Here is an 18,928-nt window from a genome sequence, read left to right on the forward strand (position 1 = left end):
GGTGTCAAGGATCTCAAGATAAGAAAACCAATGTAATAAGGAGGTGGCTGCAGCCAGAAGGATGCTAGGCTGCATAGAGAGGGGTATAACTAGCAGAAGAAAGGAGATGTTGATGCCCCTGTGCAAGTCATTGGTGAGGCCCCAGTTGGAGTATTGTGTTCAGTTTTTGAGGCCGTATCTTGCTAAAGATGTAAAAAGACTTGAAGTAGTTCAAAGAAAAAAATGATGAAAATGTTATGGTGTTTGCGTAATGAGACTTGCTGACTTGAACATGTATACACTGGAGGAATGGAGAAACGTGTGATATGATACAGACATTCAAATATTTGAAAGGTATTAATCCCAAACAAACCTTTTCCAGAGACAGGAAGGTGGTAGAACCTAGAGGACATGAATTGAGGTTGAAGGGGAGCTGATTTAAGAATAATGTCAGGAAATATTTTTTCACTGAGAAGGGTGGTAGATACCTGGAATGCCCTCCCGCGACAGGTGGTGCAGATAAAAACGGTAATGGAATTTAAAAATGCGTGGGATAAACACGTCCTGTTTAGAAGGAATGGATCCAAAGAAGCTTGGTGGAGATTAGGTGGTAACACCGATAATTGGGAAGCAAAAGCCAGTGCTGGGCAGACTTCTACCGACTGTGCCCTGAAAATGGCAAGAACAAATCAAGATCAGGTAGGCATATGAAGTATCATCACATCTTATATAATGAGTTAATCTTGGGAAGACTGGATGGACTGTACAGGCCTTTATCTGCCATCATCTACTATGTTACTGACTGGTGCTGTTAGTACCACAACTGCTGCTACCGTGTTCATTCTTTTCGATAAGTGAAAGGAGGAGGAAGAAGTAGAGGTCTGTTATTTTGTTTTCATATGTGGTCGTGAGTTTTTAAGCATTTAAAATGTGGCCATATTGGATAAAAATTTGGGAAGCACTAAATTAAAGATTGCTCTTCTTCACTCGCCCAGTTGACTTCTTTTCTCCTTTATAGCTTTGCAAATTTCTGAAGAAGTTAAGCTACATAAATGGTGAGATGTCGGGTTGTATTATTTTGTCTGATTCAAACTACAGTACTTCAGGTTAGGTTTAACTGAGGTTTGAGAATAGAGAGTTGCACGGGGACAGAAATCTTACCCATCTCCACCTGTCCCTGCTGGAATCTTACCCATCCCCACCCATCCCCGCAAAAATTTAAACCATCCCAACCCGTCCCCGCAAGAATTTAACCCATCCCCACCCATCCCCGTAAGAATTTAGCCCATCCCCACAAGAATTTAATAGTACATAAAAGAAAGTTCCAATCAGCTCCCTCAGTCTCTCTCTGGATTTGAGCCACAGCACTGTAGGCAAGGAAGGAACGGAAGTTGGAACTTGGAACACTCTGGTGCGCACATGTAAGATTTGTCTCTGATTCACTGGCAGTGTGTGCTGAGAGGTCGCCACATGCACGCGCCAATAGGTCAGGTGACATCTGATTCTCGTGCCTGTGTCAGAGCTGAGGTCTGTGCACCAGCCTGGGAGCAAAGAGGATTAATAGCAACATAGTAAGTGACAGCAAATAGACCTGAATGGTCCATCCACTCTGCCCAATAGTCACACTCATGATCAATTCATCATTAAATCAACGAGTGTGATATTATATACTTGATTATGGTCTTTCTTTCGTGTTTCTGGAACAAAGACCACAGAAGTCTATCTGGCCCCAACCTTATGTTCCAACTGCTGGAGTTGCCATCGAAGCCCACTCCAGCCTATTCATGTTCTCATTTGTGGGACACAGACCATAAAAGTCTGTCCAGCACTGTCCTCATGTTCCAGCCACTGAAGTTGCTGCCTAAGCCCTTTCCAGCCCATCCTACACCAGATTGCCATGTATGAGACACAGACCATACAAGTCTGCCAGGTATCAGCTCTAGTTCATCACAGCCAGAGTCGCCATCTAAGTGTCACTTGACATATCCACACACATGCAGTCATTTAAGGTTAGCACGCCTTTTTGAATTCCGTCATCATTTGTGACTCTACCACCTCCTTAATGGAAGACTTTCCACATTTATGCTATTAAAGCAAGGAAGAAGGAGGAGGAGGAGGAGGAGGAGGAGACAGCACTCAAATAAATTGGTATTCGGTAGATGAGAGGCTGGTGCAGGTGCAGCTTACACTTCCACGGGAAGCCCACAGAACTGGTTCCATCCCCGCGGGAACCCCGCAGGAACTGCCTCCGTCCCCACGGGAACCCCGCAGAACTGCTTCCATCCCCGCGGGAACCCCGCAGGAACTGCCTCCGTCGAAGCCGTGCAGCTCTCTATTTGAGAAGCAGTATATAGATGTCTTCATTCTTTTCCTCATTCTGTTACTGCACCTCAAATATTGTGTTCAATTCTGGTCATCGCATCTCAAAAAAGATACAGTGGAATTAGAAAAGGTGCAGAGAAAGGCGAAAAAAAATGATATAGGGGATGGGACGACTTCCCTATGAGGAAATGCTAAAGCGGCTAGGGTTCTTCAGCTTGGAGAAAATACGACTGAGGGGAGATATGATAGAGGTCTATAAAATAACAAGTGGAGTGGAAAGGGTAGACATGAAGCGTCTATTTTTCCAAAAATACTAGGACTAGGGGGGCATTCAATGAAGCTACAAAGTAGTAAATTTAAAATGAATCGGAGAAAATCTTTCTTCACTCAACGAGTAACTAAACTCAAATTCATTGCCAGAGAATGTGGTAAAGGCGGCTAGTTTAGCGGAGTTTTAAAAAGGTTTGGATGGCTTCCTAAAGGAGAAGTCCATAGACCATTATTAAAATGGACTGGGGGAAAATCCACTGCGTATTTCTGGGATAAGCAGCATAAAATGCTTCGTACTTTTTTGGAATCTTACCAGATATTTGTGGCACTGTTGGAGACAGGATGCTGGGCTTGATGGACCTTTGGTCTGTCCCAGTATGGCAATACTTATGTACTTATGAGATATTTGCTTGACTCCAGGGGTATTCATGTCTATCCTACAGAGGTGTACTCTTCTGTGTGTGAATTTTTGAATAGTCCAGAATTCTGCAAAAATCATTTGACTAGGGTTTCTGATAGTTATAATGCAAGTAGAAACCTATGAAAAATTTGTGGAGGGGGATGCTGAGGTCTCCACCAGTTTTTATTATTCCCCCCCCCCCCCCCCCCCATGGACTCTAGAAAATGGGATCCCTGGGCCTGCATTGACCATGTGATATAGCGATTTGCATGTACCTGTTTGTTGGTGCATATATAGTAGCTGCTATTGCAGCTGTCATGCAAACCTTTTTTTTTTTTTTGGGAAAAAATTGCTTATTTAAAAAAAAATTCAAATGGTACTGTTAACAGTCTATTTAGTCTTTCAAAAGCGGAGATAGAGCAGCAGGAAGTAGCACATTCATCATTAGCGTGTACATTTTTCAGAGGTTGCCACTTATTTATAAATGGGATACATATGCTGACTGTGACTGGCTTCTCCAAGCCGAGAGGGGATATCTAGGCCTTGCAGGATGGATATTGATAACGGCCTCTAGGACAGCAATTTTGGTATCAATAATGAATTTAACATTTTTGGTTTTGAGGTAAATACTGTTTTCCTCAAACTTTTTCAACACAACTATAGCTTTTACTTTATGTAAATATTATAACCATTTCTGCACATCATTGGGGAAATGCCTGAAGATATGCGCTTGTACGAAACTTCTGTGTTATTTATGAGAGAGTAAGCTATGGAAAAATGTGACAGGAATTCTTCGAAATTCCTATCTGATTAGATGCTTAACAGTTCACCTAGTTGAATATGAAAGGGAAGAAATATCAGAGTAATTAAAACTGATGAGTAGGATGTGAGAAGTAAACACACTGGTTCATCTTGTTTTTAAATTTGGTATTGCTGTTTTGAGAAGTCATACATATATGTAAAGCATACAGAATTGTTGAGACCTGTGCATCATGCACGTTCCTACCTACCAGTGTGAATCAGAATCACTTTGATATAATTTTTAAAATTCAACAACTAGGGGAAAGCATGCAGAGAACTGCTCATGGAATTTTTTCCGAACTTCTGTGTGTCTATGATCAGAAGGGGAGAAGAGATGAGAGGGAAGGCAGTAAAGTGCAATTGTCATGTTACAGTGAACTAGCCGTTAAGCCCGTACCAACGGGCTAGTTTTTTTGTTTTCCTATGGCCTCTTCCCCCCCCCCCCCGTCCACCAACCCTGCTCTCTCCCCTGCCCTCCCCCCAGCGTCTGTTTCCCTCAGTTCCGCCCCCTCCTTCCCTCCCTGCTCCCTCCTACTCTGATTTGCACGCCCATGTCCAAGCCCTCCTCCCTATTGGGCTGTACTGCTGGTGGAGGCGGGGCTTGGACTTCTACACACTCAGCGTTCCGACTCTACTGCGCATTTGCAGGTGAGTCGGTCACTTGCCATTTATATGTTTGATGTGTGCTTCGTTAGCTGGAACTGTTTTTCTCATAGAAATGTATTAGAGCATTTTTTTGCAGGGGTGTCTTCATTTTTCTCTCCCTCCCCCCCCCCTAACAAATGTAAAAATGTCACTTGTAAAGAACAAGAACGTTTCATAACTCACTTTTTCTCTCTTATAGTGAGTAGATCTGCTTCCCACAGCCTTCCCCTTGACTGGATCCTACCCATGGTTTCTGCTACTAGTCACACTTGTATTAATATGGGGGCAGGTTCCCTCACATAGGAGGGAGAGGAAGAGGGATTGTAGTTATGCAGAAAGAGGTTTTAAACTTTGAAAAATGTCAACATACCTTAGCCATCTTATAGCTTGATGTTAATGTACTAAAGACTAAAGCGGCTGGGGCTCTTCAGCTTGGAGAAAAGATGGCTGAGGGGAGATATGATAGAGGTCTATAAAATAACGAGTGGAGTGGAATGGGTAGACGTGAAGACACTTTCTAAAATTTTTCTTCACTCAACGTGTAATTCAACTCTGGAATTCGTTGCCAGAAAATGTGGTAAAGGCGGTTAGCTTAGCAGAGTTTAAAAAAAGGTTTGGGCGGCTTCCTAAAGGAAAAGTCTGTAGACCATTATTAAATTGGACTTGGGGAAAATATTTCTGGGATAAGCAGCATAAAATATTTTGTACTTTTTTGGGGATCTTGCCAGGTATTTGAGACCTGGATTGGCCACTGTTGGAAACAGGATGCTGGGCTTGATGGACCTTTGGTCTGTCCCAGTATGGCAATACTTGTGTACTTATGTACTATTCCTTAACATATCTCTGGACTGGCCCAGAAATGACTGATGATTGTGCATGCCTTCCAGCAGGTGGAGACTCAGAACTCTCATTCTTACCTGAGCCTATAATATCCATGCCCAGCCTCAGGTTGAATCAGTATTCTTAGGTGTGGTGATCCCTTCAGTCTCAGTATTTTCTTATTATTTGTTCTTATTTCTTCTTCTTTACTTTCTATTTGAAAAAAAAAGGCTGTCCTTTCAGTGCTGTTAGCTTGCTGGCAGAGGCTGAGGCCTGTGGGGGTTCTCTAGTGCCTGGAGGGTGCTACACTCGGGTGGCTGTCCCTCCCCCCCTTACACCCCTTGTAGTCCTTAGCAGTCCTGGAGGGCTAGCTGGCTTTTCTTTGGACTTGGTGCCTTTTGAGGAAAGGATGTTTGAGTGCTGAGGGGAGACAGCTACTTCTTTTATTGGGGAAAAAAATAGTTAAAAAAAAAAAGAAAGGCAAACCAAAGGGGTTTCCTGCCTTTGGTTACTTGTTACTGCCGGTTCAGCTCCCTTACCGGTTTGCAGCGGCTGTCTCTCCATTGAGTCTTGGCGTGCTTTGTTCTGCTTGGAGGGCCATGAGCAAGAAGTTGAAGCGCTGCCCTGTTCATCAGTGACAGGGTGTCTGCCGCTGGTGTTTGCAAATATAGCACATGCTCTGGAACAATTGGTTTTAGCGTGCTCAGGGAGTGCTAGTGGAGCCACGGCTCAGAGTGGAGAGTCTGGTGCCAGCAGACTGGCGGTCCCTGTTTTGGTGGGAACTGCTGCCATTTTGGATCCTCAGTCTGCAGAGTTAGAGTTGTCCCTGTGGTTCATGCTGCTTGCTTCTCCTTCAGCACCTTCTTCAACGATTCATGGGGGAATTCCAGAAGGGGGGTTTCCCCCAAGAGTTTGTATTAGCTATGCATAAAGCTTTTTCTTTTGAAGCAGTCGGCTCCGCTTTCAGATGTCATCCCGGGACCCTCCAGGGGGTCACAACCTTCTTTAAGCGCCCTAAGGTGCTTTGGGATGATGAGGTAGAAAATGGAGCTTCTGGAGATTGCGTAGACTCTGACCATTTTCTCCATGGTGAGAAGGATGAGCTCTGGGAGGACAGAGAGCCCATCCTCTAATCCCGGTAGGAGTTCATCTAACAGAGTTTTATTGGAGATGGGTTCAGATAACTTTGGATCAGTGGGTCCTTGACATTATTCACAACGGGTATGCCTTACAGTTCGTTCATTCCCATCCGGATGCCTTTCTGGAGTCTCCCTGTCATTCCTACTTAAAGATGGCGGTGGTCAGGGATACTCTTGCAAGACTTTTGAGTCTAAGGGTGGTTTGCACGGTTCTCTGGGAAGAGATGGGCACGAGGCTTCATTCAATCTATTTTGTAGTGCCCAAGAAAGACAAAACTTTTCGCCCCATGTTAGATCTCAAAGGCATAAATAGAGTTTTCAAGGCCTCATGCTTTCATATGGAGACTCTTCGATCTGTCATTGTTGTGGTGCATTCAGGAGAATTTCTAACAGTGTTGGACTTGACCGAAGCTTATGTTCACATTCCAGTTCTTTGACAGCATCAGAGATTTCTTTGTTTTGCAGTGTCGGGGCACCATTATCAGTTCTGTGCCATGCCTTTTGGGCTAATGATGGCCCCTCAAACCTTTACCAGGGTAATGGTTGTGGTTGCGGCAGATGATTGGCTGATTAGAGCAACGTCATATCAGGAAAGCCTTCAGTCGTTCAGTTTCTGGAATCTTTTGGTTGGGTAGTGATTCCCCTCAAAAGTCGATTGACCCTCTCTCAGATTCTGGACTACCTCGGGGGTCTTGTTCAGCACCCTTCTGGGTGTGTGTTTCTTCCTGTTACCTAGATTCACAAGTTGCAGGATCAGATTTGCCGCCTCCTTCGCCTTCCGGTTCCTCGGGCCAGAAATTACCTTCATGTTCTTGGCTCCATGGCAGCGACTATAGAGGTGGTGCCATTGGTCAAGGCTCATATGCGTCCTCTGCAATGGTCTCTACTCTTTGTAATGGTCTCTACTGTCCTGCTGGAGTCTTCAGTTGGATTCTTTGGCGGATAGGTTGCCGCTCCAAGCACAAGCACACTCGAGTCTCCATTGGTGGCTTCTTACTCCCAATCTCTCCAAGGGAGTCCCATTGGATCCCCCTCAGTGGATGATAGTAACCGCTGGGGCGCCCATTGTCGGGAGGAGGAGGGGGCAATTTGCGTTGGGCCTCTGGTCCCAGGATGAAACATCCTATCCCATCAATTTGTTGGAGCCCTGGGCAATATGATTGGCCCTTCTAGCCTTTCACAGTCTGTAGGTAAAGCAGTTGGGGTTCTTTCCGACAACGCAACAGCAGTGGCGTACGTCAGTCGTCAAGGCGGCACAAGAAGTTACCACCTGACAAAGGAAATTGTGCTTCTCATGAGTTGGGCAGAGGATCATCTCTTAGAGCTGTCCACAGCTCATGTAGCCGGGTCGTTAAATGTGCAGGCCGACTTTCTCAGTCATCATACTCTGGACCTGGCGGAATGGGCCCTGGGTCCATAGTCCTGCGTGGGAGTGAACTAGTAATGGGTCTCATGGCGACAAGGAGAAAAGATTGTAAATCGGAGGGCATCGATGCTCTGATTCAGCCGTGGCTGGGGAATCTCCTCTATGTGTTTCTTCCTTGGCCTCTGCTGAGTCATGTCAGTAAGCAAATTGAGAGGCACAGGGGGGCTGGTGGTGCTCATAGCTCTGGATTGGCCAAGAAGACCATGGTATGCCGATCTGGTTTGACTAGTGGCAGATTCCCCTCTGAAACTGCCAGACTCGACAGATCTACTGAGGCAGGGCCCGCATTCCATGCTAGATACTTCTCAGTTTTGTCTTATGGCTTGGCTCTTGAGAGGGCTCAGTTAAGAAGGCGAGGGTATTCTGCAAAAGTCATTGTTACTGTGCAAAAATCTTGCAGCACCTCAACGTCTCTCGCTTATGTTTGTGTTTGCACATTTTGGAGGCCTGGTGTGTGGATCGTAGTATTTGGGCTTTTCGTGCTTCCATTGCTCAAATTCTGGATTTCTTGCAAGACTACTTTGATAAAGGTCTGGCTCTGGCTTCTCTCAATTTCAAATGGAGGCCTTTGCTTGTTTATGAGGACAAGCTAAAGGCAGGTCCTTAGCAACTATTCCTGATATTGTCAGGTTCCTCAGGGGTGTTAGTCTTCTGCAACTGCTGAGTTGTGTGCCTTGGGATCTGAATCTGGTTCTCTTGGCCTTGATTCATCCTCCGTTTGAGCCTAAAGTAACTTCTCTCAAGGATTTGTCTCTAAAAACTGTGTTCTTGGTCGCAATGTCTTCGGCCCGATGAGTGTCAGAATTACAGGCTCTCTCGTGTAGGCTGCCTTTCATGTATTTTTCCAAAGAGCGGGTAGTTCTGTGGCCTGTTCCTTCCTGTCGTCTTTTCATTTGAACCAGACAGTCGTGTTACAAATCTTCAGGCTTGGAGGAGCAACGTTGTCTTTGGAAGTTAGATGTGCACAGAGTTTTGAAGGAGTATCTGCATAGGACGGAAGACTTGTGGCGGTCAGACCATCTTTTCATTCTCATGGGTGGTTGTCAGGCCTTGCAGCTTCTAAAACTACAAGATGGATTAAGGAAACTATTGCTTCTGCCTATCTTTCAGGCAGAGGTCCATGTGCCAACATTTTCCAGCTCTGTGGTATATATTTATTTCTTCTTCAAGACTGTTTTGTTGTAAAAGGCATATTTTTTTTGTGTGTGTGGGGTAATCTCTGTCTCCCCGCTCTATGTTTGTATATAGATGAGTCCCTGGAATAATGATGGCTAAGGGAAAGCAGCAGTAGAACAGTTGGACCTGAATGACATTTATGTTCATACAAAGTTAATTATTTTCAGTGGAAATTAAATGTTAGATCTATTCTTACTGTATACCGCCTTGAGTGAACTCCTTCAAAAAGGCGGTAAATAAATCCAAATAAATAAAGCAATGAATAAGAAAACTGTATGGTTCAGTCAGTAGTTTCACAGTAGCATTAACAACAACAAAAAAATGAAATAAACATCAGAAAGATGAAAAAGGCAGCCCATCATGGATAGGGAATTATTTACAATCCATGTATGTGTGTTTGTGCCTGAGTGTGCTCAGCATGTTTTGTATCTGGGAAGATTTAATTTTGGGGAGTGAGGCAGTTTGCAGTGTGTTGAGGGAATTAAGATGTAGTTTAAAGGGATGGTGGAGTAATTTTGGGAGCATTGGAGCAGTTGTAGAAGGTTAATTGTTATAAAGGATTTATAATTAGTGGTGGGGCAATCTGTCTCCAGTTTGAAACATATAAAAACCATAAGACCATAGTGATTCTGTGCAGAACCAGTTGTCTTGTCAAGATCACCTCAAGAGCAAACCAGAAAATCCTTTATGAAGTCACAAAGAGTCACAGGCTAACTTCTAAAGATCTGCAGGCCTTTCTTGGTTGATGGCATGAACTCTCATATCAGTTGTACCATTAGGGAAAAAAAATGAATGGGAATTGTTCATTTCTCTCTAAAAAGAACATTGCTGCCCACCTCATTTGGATGGCCAAGAAGACTTGAGGAAGAATGTTCTCTGGACAGATGAATCAAAGATTGAAACTTAAGTCACCATTAAAAAAAAAAAAAAAAATTGGTTTAACCAAACATTGCGTTCCAAAGCAAAAACGTCATATTTATGAGCCATGAATTGGTTTGATTGGCTTTTTCCAAAGAAGTGGTACATAAAGTTTTTATAAATGAATTCCTACTGTCAAGTGAGGTGGTGGAGGTATCCGATATTGAGCTTCTTTGCTGAAGTCAGACCTTGGACCTCTTTGGCACAGAATGAAGGGGAGTCAGGACCTCTGCCTGCCCAAGCAGAAAAAGTCTTAACGCAGCCATGTGTCAGACTGCTGGGGAAAGATGTGGTACTGATGCACATCAGTGGCATGCTCAGTCAGCAGTGAGGGTGTGGCTGGCAGGAAGCCTATGATACTAAGAGAGGAGGTACAGGAGCTTCTAGAAATGTAGGTTGAAGATGACATAAGTGACAAGGAAATGTGGGAAGGGAGGAGGAAAGGAGGGGGAAAGCAAGGGATGACAACAGGGAGACATGGTACATCAGGGAAAAGTAGGGGGAAAGCAAGGAATGACAACAGGGAGACATGGTACATCGGCGAAAAGTAGGGGGAAAGCAAGGGAGACATGGTACATTGGGGAATAGTGAGCACAAGAAGGGCCAGGGGGGACCCTCGCTGTAACACCACAGTCATGTATATCGGCTCACACATTTGACACATGAATTTCCCTCGTCCATATGATCACACTACCACCTTACTTGTTATCTATTTTCCCCATCACTTTGGTTTTCCTTCTAGTTTTGTATTTTGAAAATTTTCATAATTCTTTCAGAGCAAACAAAAAAACAAATCCATACTTTTTGTTTACTGCAGTAATTTTATTTTATTTTTGTTACATTTGTACCCCGTGCTTTCCCACTCATGGCAGGCTCAATGCGGCTTACATGGGGCAATGGAGGGTTAAGTGACTTGCCCAGAGTCACAAGGAGCTGCCTGTGCCTGAAGTGGGAATCAAACTCAGTTCCTCAGTTCCCCAGGACCAAAGTCCACCACCCTAACCACTAGGCCACTCCTCTCCTATCATTGTCTATTTGGTTTTATCTATTTGCTGTTTTGATTTAAAAAAAATTAAACCTGAACTCTCTAATAGCGTTATGTAGATTTTAAGCATAAAAGACAACTTCTTCTCTTGATAGAAGCTGAGTTTAATTTTGTGGCTGCCAGAAACTGAAAAAAGAAAGATGTAACTATTTGTGGTTTCTGTATTAAGGAACTAACTTTTGATTAGCTTCCTGTTTGGTTTATTAAAATAGGGGAAGAAAACAATAGGCTTTTTTTGGAAGTGTGAGGGATGTAAAATGTTACTATAGTAGAAATAAAAGTTTAAAAAAAAATATATATATATGGATGCCAGATATCCACCCAAGAATCTGGACCTTCAAAAATTGCGTTTTCCAGACTGCCTGAGAATCTGGACTCCCTCCCCCGTCTCCCCCCCCCCCCCCCCCACAGTACAGTGTCTCTCCCTCCTTTCCTAGCCCTGCCCACTGCTTTCTTGTACTCTTCCAGGCCCCCCAAAACCCCCCCTTGTGGCTATGCCTCCCCTCCCCCCACATGGTCCAGTATATTTCCCCCCACTCCTGGCCTTGACTGCTTGCTTTCTCTCACCTGTCCTGAAGTCTTAATAATGGTCTGTGGACTTTTCCTTTAGGAAGCCGTCCAAACCTTTTTAAAACTCCGCTAAGCTAACCGCCTTTACCATATTCTCTGGCAACGAATTCGAGTTTAATTACACGTTGGGTGAAGAAAAGTTTTCTCAGATTCGTTTTAAATTTACTACATTGTAGCTTCATCGCATGCCCCTAGTCCTAGTATTTTTGGAAAGCTTGAACAGATGCTTCACGTCTACCCATTCAACTCCACTCATTATTTTATGGACGTCTATCATATCTCCCCTCAGCCACCTTTTCTCCAAGCTGAAGAGCCCTAGCCGCTTTAGCCTTTCCTCATAGGGAAGTCGTCCCATCCCCTTTATCATTTTCATCGCCCTTCTCTGCACCTTTTCTAATTCCACTATATCTTTTTTGAGATGCGGCAATCAGAATTGAACACAATATTCGAGGTGCGGTCGCACCATGGAGCGATACAAAGGCATTATAACATCCTCATTTTTGTTTCCCATTCCTTTCCTAATAATACCTAACATTCTATTTGCTTTCTTAGCCGCAGCAGCACACTGAGCAGAAGGTTTCAACGTATCATCAACGATGATACCAAGATCCCTTTCTTGGTCTGTGACTCCTAACGTGGAACCTTACATGACGTAGCTATAATTCGGGTTCCTCTTTCCTACATGCATCGCTTTGCACTTGCTCACATTAAACGTCATTTTCCATTTAGACGCCCAGTCTCCCGTCTCGTAAGGTCCTCTTGTAATTTTCACAGTCCTCCTGCAATTTAACGACTTTGAATAACTTTGTGTCATCAGCAAATTTAATTACCTCACTAGTTACGCCCATCTGTAGGTCATTTATAAATATGTTAAAAAGCAGCGGTCCCAGCACAGAGCCCTGGGGAACCCCACTAACTACCCTTCTCCATTGAGAATACTGACCATTTAACCCTACTCTCTGTTTTCTATCTTTTAACCAGTTTTTAATCCACAATAGAACACTACCTCCTATCCCATGACTCTCCAGTTTCCTCTGGAGTCGAGGTACTTTGTCAAACGCCTTCTGAAAATCCAGATGCACAATATCAACCGGCTCCCCTTTATCCACATGTTTGTTCACCCCTTCGAAGAAACTATGTATGACATGTTACGGATTATGACCTGCAGTATGTCTGTGGCTGTCACAGCATGTCAGTAACTCTGGTTGTTGCATTGGGCAGCGGATGCAGCGTCAGTCATATCTAGTTAAACATCCCTTTTGGGGCGTGGCTATTTAGAGAAGATCTCAGTAACTTGGTGAAAGAACTGAGGGAAACTAACCCATAGCGGTTGCCAGAAGATAAGCCAAAGGCCTCGGGTCATCCATTTTCAGGCGGCTCTCAATTTTGAGACAGCAGACTGTATTGGGCTGATCGGCAGCAATATGATCAGAAGTCCTGCTTTCAGGCATGCCAATCTTCCTTTCGTACGGACAGGAAGGTCCTCCTCTCAGTCAGAGTGCCTAATTCCTCCTGAGGTTCGCAGTGATGTGAGACTGCTCCATTCTTCTTTTCCTCAGATGAGAGGACATCTTCAGGAGTTTTGGGAGGTGTGGGCCAAAATCACATTAGATCAGTGGGTTCTGTATATTCTTATAGAAGGCTACAAGTTAGAGTTCTGCCCGGTTGCGCCACTGTTCTTAAGTAGAGGAGTGTGGTAGCCGTGTTAGTCCACTCTTAAGGTTATCAATAGAAATCAAACAAAATAAAACGTGGAAAAGAAAATAAGATGATACCTTTTTTATTGGACATAACTTAATACATTTCTTGATTAGCTTTCGAAGGTTGCCCTTCTTCGTCAGATCGGAAATAAGCAAATGTGCTAGCTGACAGTGTATATAAGTGAAAACATTCAAGCATTACTATGACAGTCTGACAGGGTGGGAAGATGGGGGTGGGTCGGAGGTATACATGGGGACATCAAAGCATATCATTGATATTCTAACAGGATGGGTGTGGATAGGTGAGGGGTGGGGTGACACTGTTCTTGAAATCTCCTTGTCAAAAGGGAACCAAGGTGGTCAAGGTTCAAGTCACTGTAGATTCTTTGTTAATAACTCCACTTCATTGTCCCAAAGAAGGAAGTACCTTTCGACCGGTCTTGGATCTCAAGGTCTAAACCACTGCCTCCAAGTGTCTCGCTTTCACATGGAAACACTAAGAGCAGCCATAGTCTTGGTTCAATTGGGAGAATTTTCTGCCATTCTTGTTCTCAAGGAAGTGTACTTGCATATACCCGTATGACTGCTGCTTCAGAGGTTTCTATTTTTTGTGGTGCTGGTCCGTTACTTCCAGTTCAGGGTTTGCCTTTTTGTCTCACCATGGCTCCAAGAACATTTACCAAGGTTATGGTGGTGGTGGCTGCCTAGGGATCGGAGTTCACCCATATCTCAATGACTGGCTCATTCCTGTGCCAACCTATTTGGATAGCTGTGGCAGTGACAACGGACAGAGTTGTTCATCTTCTGCAGCCATTGGGTTGGGTGATCAATTTTGAGACAAGCAGATTAACTCCATAGTAGATGCTAGAATATCTGGGCATTCTGTTTGATTCAGTAAGGAAACAGATCTTCCTCGTGGAACACAGGAGGTCGAAACTGGTTCAACAGATTCATCCTCTTCCTCAGTCAAGGCAGGCCCAGGTCTGGGACTAAGTCTAGGTTCTGGGGTCAATGATGACAGCGATGGAAGTGATTATCATGGGCAAGGGCTCATATGCGGCCATTATAGGAGTCTCTTCAGCCGCTGGTCTCCAGTGTCACAGAAGTATGACCTTCATCTTCCTTAGGCGCTGGTTGCCAGATGGAGTATGAAGGTGGTGGTTGTTGCCCAGGAATTTGACCGCTGGATCGCCCTTTCCAATAACACAATGGGAGGTGGTGACAATGGATGCCAGCAAGTCGGATTGGGGAGCGCATTACAAGTTCATCTGGCATAGAGTACCAGGATGGAACAGGAGTATCAGTGGTCGATAAATTGCTTGGCGCTCAGGGCACTGTGGAATGCCTTATTTGACTTCACCCTCTCTGGCGGGGGCCCTGGCCCGCGTTTTCTGCAACAATGTGATGATGGTGGCTTATATCATCAAGCAAGGCAGGACCCACAGTTGTCTGATGGTGGAGGCGGCATCCCTTGTGAGTTGGGCAGAGAAGAACTTTCTCCACTTGTCAGTGGTTCGCATTGCTGGGTCCTTTAATGTGGAGGTGAACTTTCCCAGCAGGACCTGGGAGAATAGGAACTATCCAGCCAGGGTTTTCAGGTGATAGTGGACCGATGGGGCTTTCCGTTTCTGGACTTGATGGTGACAAAAAGGAATGCCAAAGTGCCTTAAGTTCTTCAGCAGTTGGAAAGACTCGGGCTCGATGCCCTATTGCAGCCCTGGCTGGAGACGCATCTACTGTATATCTTCTATCCTTGGCCCATGGTAGGTTGTGTGTTGAGAAGGATCACATTGCACCAAGGTCGAGTAATTCTTGTAGCCCCAGATTGGCCGCTGAGGCCATAGTAGGTGGACCTGTTGGATGGGGATCCTCTTCTTTTTCCGTAGGTACATGACCTACTGAATCATGGTCCGGTGCTCATGGAGGATCTGTGCTCCTTTGGTCTTGCAGCTAGGCCATCGAAAGGGTTGGTTGAGGTGAAGAGGTTTTTCTGATTCAGTTATTGCTACCTTGCTTTAGGCTCAGAAACGCTGTACATCCATGGTGTATGTGAGGGTGTGTAGGACATTTGGGGGCTGGTGTTCTGAGTGCAGACTTTCTTTCTAGTCTGCTCAGATTGTGCACATCTTAGTGTTTCTCCAGACAGGTCTTCAGAAAGAATCGATGTTGAGTTCTCTGAAAGTTCAGGTTGTGGCTTTGTCCTGTTTCAGGGGCTGACTGCAGAAGATGCCTTTTGCAGCTTACCTGGATATCGTTTGGTTCTTGTGGAGAGCGGACTGCTTGCAGCCTCCCTTTCTTATACCATATCAAGAGTGGGACCTTAATTTAGGCTGGGCTCTTCTGAGCTACTCTGGAAGTCTTCCATGAAAGATCTTATGCTAGACAGCATTTCTTTCATTGGCACTTAAGGTTTCATTGCTTCAGGCTCTCTGTCGGGATACCACCTTCCCTGCTGTTCGGGGCAGGGATCTCCCTGTGCATGGTTCCTTCCTTTCTTCTGAAAGTGGTATCAATATTTCATCTTAATCGGTGGAGCTTCCGCCCTTTCACAGAGAGTCCTAATTAGATATCTGGAAGTCATAAATGAGTTTTGCAGTTTGGACGGACTGTGCTTTTTGGTAAGCAGAGTGTCTTCCAAGCCTGGCTGAAGGAGATTATTGCGCCAGCTTATTTGCTTTTGGGGAAACAGGCTCCTCAGGCTTTGCAGGCTCATTCTATGAGGCATACAGTGACAATTTGGCTGGAGACTACTTTACTGTCTCTGGCAGATATTTCTGCTTTTATTTCAGTTCCATCATGTATAATCGTGTAGTAGATCAATTAAATACCAAGAATGGATTTTTAAGAGCCTAATATAAAAGTTTAATCCTACTTGTTTGCTGAGATTTAAAAGTTGCCAATTGTGAGTTTAAGCAATAACTAGTAATAGGATATTTTGACTGTGACCTTTTCAGAAAGGGATAGCTGTTACAATGCTAATGGCTTACCATATATTTCTAGTAAAGGTCTCAAAAGAAGTCTGACTAGTGGACTTAAGGTTATGTGGTGTATATCAATATTATAGACTACTGTAAATTGCTGTGTATATTACTTTATCTTTGCCTTATAGTGGCATGTCCAAAGCATGTTACAATAGAATGTGGCAACAGGGCATACAATATTGCAAAAATGCTGTATTGTCAAACGTAAGTTTGAAACTTATTCATATAAAACACGATCTATTAGAAAGGGGACAAGTGTGAATTATATGTTGATAGTTTAAGGTTGAATGAAACAAACTTGCTTATTTTTTGTTCTTTTTTTTTTTTTAAGACCATGTCTTCAGCTGTTGTTCAGATGTATGTAGGAGATCGCAACTCCCAGTGGTCAAAGAAAAATTGTGGAGTATCTTGCTTTGTGAAGGATAACCCGCAGAGATCGTACTTCATTAGAATATATGACATCAAAGTGAGTAACTTTTTGTTAGCTTGTTTATTTCCTTTAATATGTCTTCATCTGATATGTTTTAGAGAAATATTTTAATATGACTCCAGATGACCAAACTCAAATGTTTATGCTTTATCTCCTGCCCATCCCCTTCAGAGGCTGGTACTGCTGCCTTCACAGTATTTTTAGTTCCAAAATCATTACCGGAGAGCATAGTGCTCAGGGTACCCACCTGGCTGCTAGCTTGGAGCTTGCTGTGCTATTGGTCAGTCCAGGGAGCTCGGGGGGGGGGGGAGGGGGGGCGGGGGTTGAATAGAGAGGAGGGCCAACTAATCTGTGGCTCATCTTGCTTTCCTTCTCCTTCCAGTAACACCTTGGATGGTATTCCAGGTAGGTGCCTGTTTTCCCCACTGAATACAAGGGCCCTCCTCACCTCTAACTGGCCAGAGGAGCAGATCTTTAGTTTCTTGCATGTTGTCACGGAGTCCCCTTCTGATTTTAAGAAAATTGGCTCTTTTTGGCTGCCACATTGTCTTAAAACATTGTGGAAGATCTTTGTATGGGAGAATTTTGCTTCTGTACATTGCTTCATTTTCTTGTGTTTGCTGTATAGTTGGTTACTGATTGTTTTATGTTTTGCAGGAGGGGAAATTATTGTGGGAACAGGAGATATACAAAAACTTTTTGTATAATAGTCCTAGAGTGTATTTCCATACCTTTGCTGGAGATGTAAGTATTCTTATTACAGGTCCATTTTTGTAGTGCTGCTGAGCTGTAGCTGCTTTTTAACATACACATCATCTTGATTTATCTTTACTTAATAGTATTGATCTATAATATGCTATGATTTTATTTTTCAAAATATAGCATTTTTGCATTTATAGTTGATGTTTTGATGCTAAATGAGATTTTTGATAACATAGTGTAAATATGTGTAAGGACAAGGCAGGGTGAGAAGATGGATTTTGGGCCTAAATTAAACCATTCTACAATTTTAAAAAGAGAAGACCATTCAATGCGATCAAATGCTTTTTTTGTGACCAGGTAGACAGCCACATACTAGTTTTTCTCGAGAAGCTGTATAGTTAAGGGAATAGAATAATCTAAGATCATCACTTATGAATCTTTTTTTTCATGAATCCTATTTGTTTAGGATGTAGAAGTGAATTTAAGACTTTATTATGGGCCCTGTTTACTAAGGTGCATTAGCATTTTTAACACGCCTATAATTAGCGCGCGTGCAAACTGTGTAGGTGCCTATAGGGGTACTGTAGGCACGTACACAGTTAATGCGCGTTAAAAAATGTTAATATGCCTATAACGCGGCTTAGTAAACAGGGCCCTAAGTCTGAATGCCATTGTTTTATTGAGAAGTTTGTAAACTAAATTAAGAAGGGAGGAGATAGGTCTATAGTTTGATGTAATGTATGGTCTCGTCCAGGTTTTGGAATAAGGGTTATAACAGTAGTAGCAAAATTGTGCAGATTGGATCACGATATGTAGAATTATAATAATGTAACAGAAGAGGTGAAAGTATAGATAGAGAACTTTTAAAAAATTCTGCTGTGTATCCATCTGAACCTGGTGTTTTATTTGCTACCATTTATTTAATAGTGATTCTAAGTTCTTTTCCAGTTATAGAAATTCCCAAAATTTCTTGCTGTTGATCACCAAGAGAAGGATGATCTAAAGTTTTTAGGAAAGAGTCTATCTTAAGATTAGATTGAAAAAGACTATCAAAAAATAATAAAAGAATTTTCTATATCGAGAGCTTATTTGTGAGTTGATATTTTTAATGGAGAAAATTTGAGTCTTATTTCATTTACCTTTTAAGTATTTAGATGATAAACAACTAGCTTTGTTATCCCCAATGTATTTACCATATTTTTAAGTAAAGGGTTCTTGACTGGCCATTTTGCTAGCCAACTTATTATATTGATAAGTACATAAGTAGTGCCATACTGGGAAAGACCAAAGGTCCATCTAGCCCAGCATCCTGTCACCGACAGTGGCCAATCCAGGTCAAGGGCACCTGGCACACTCCCCAAACGTAAAAACATTCCAGACAAGTTATACCTAAAAATGCGGAATTTTTCCAAGTCCATTTAATAGCGGTCTATGGACTTGTCCTTTAGGAATCTATCTAACCCCTTTTTAAACTCCGTCAAGCTAACCGCCCGTACCACGTTCTCCGGCAACGAATTCCAGAGTCTAATTACACGTTGGGTGAAGAAAAAGTTTCTCCGATTCGTTTTAAATTTACCACACTGTAGCTTCAACTCATGCCCTCTA

The 18,928-nt window shown here is 43.4% G+C and overlaps 1 protein-coding gene across 1 annotated transcript in view; it reads left to right on the top strand.

Moving 5' to 3' along the window:
• The window catches only part of WASL (WASP like actin nucleation promoting factor), a 155,272-nt gene that overhangs the window by 30,853 nt on the left and 105,491 nt on the right, over window positions 1-18,928 (top strand). Inside the window, 2 exon segments of the mRNA XM_030216749.1 lie at window positions 16,523-16,657; window positions 17,279-17,369. Coding sequence (XP_030072609.1) covers window positions 16,523-16,657; window positions 17,279-17,369 — 226 coding nt within the window.

Source organism: Microcaecilia unicolor, chromosome 10 (genome assembly GCF_901765095.1).
Source record: "Microcaecilia unicolor chromosome 10, aMicUni1.1, whole genome shotgun sequence".
Taxonomy (NCBI): Eukaryota; Metazoa; Chordata; class Amphibia; order Gymnophiona; family Siphonopidae; genus Microcaecilia; species Microcaecilia unicolor.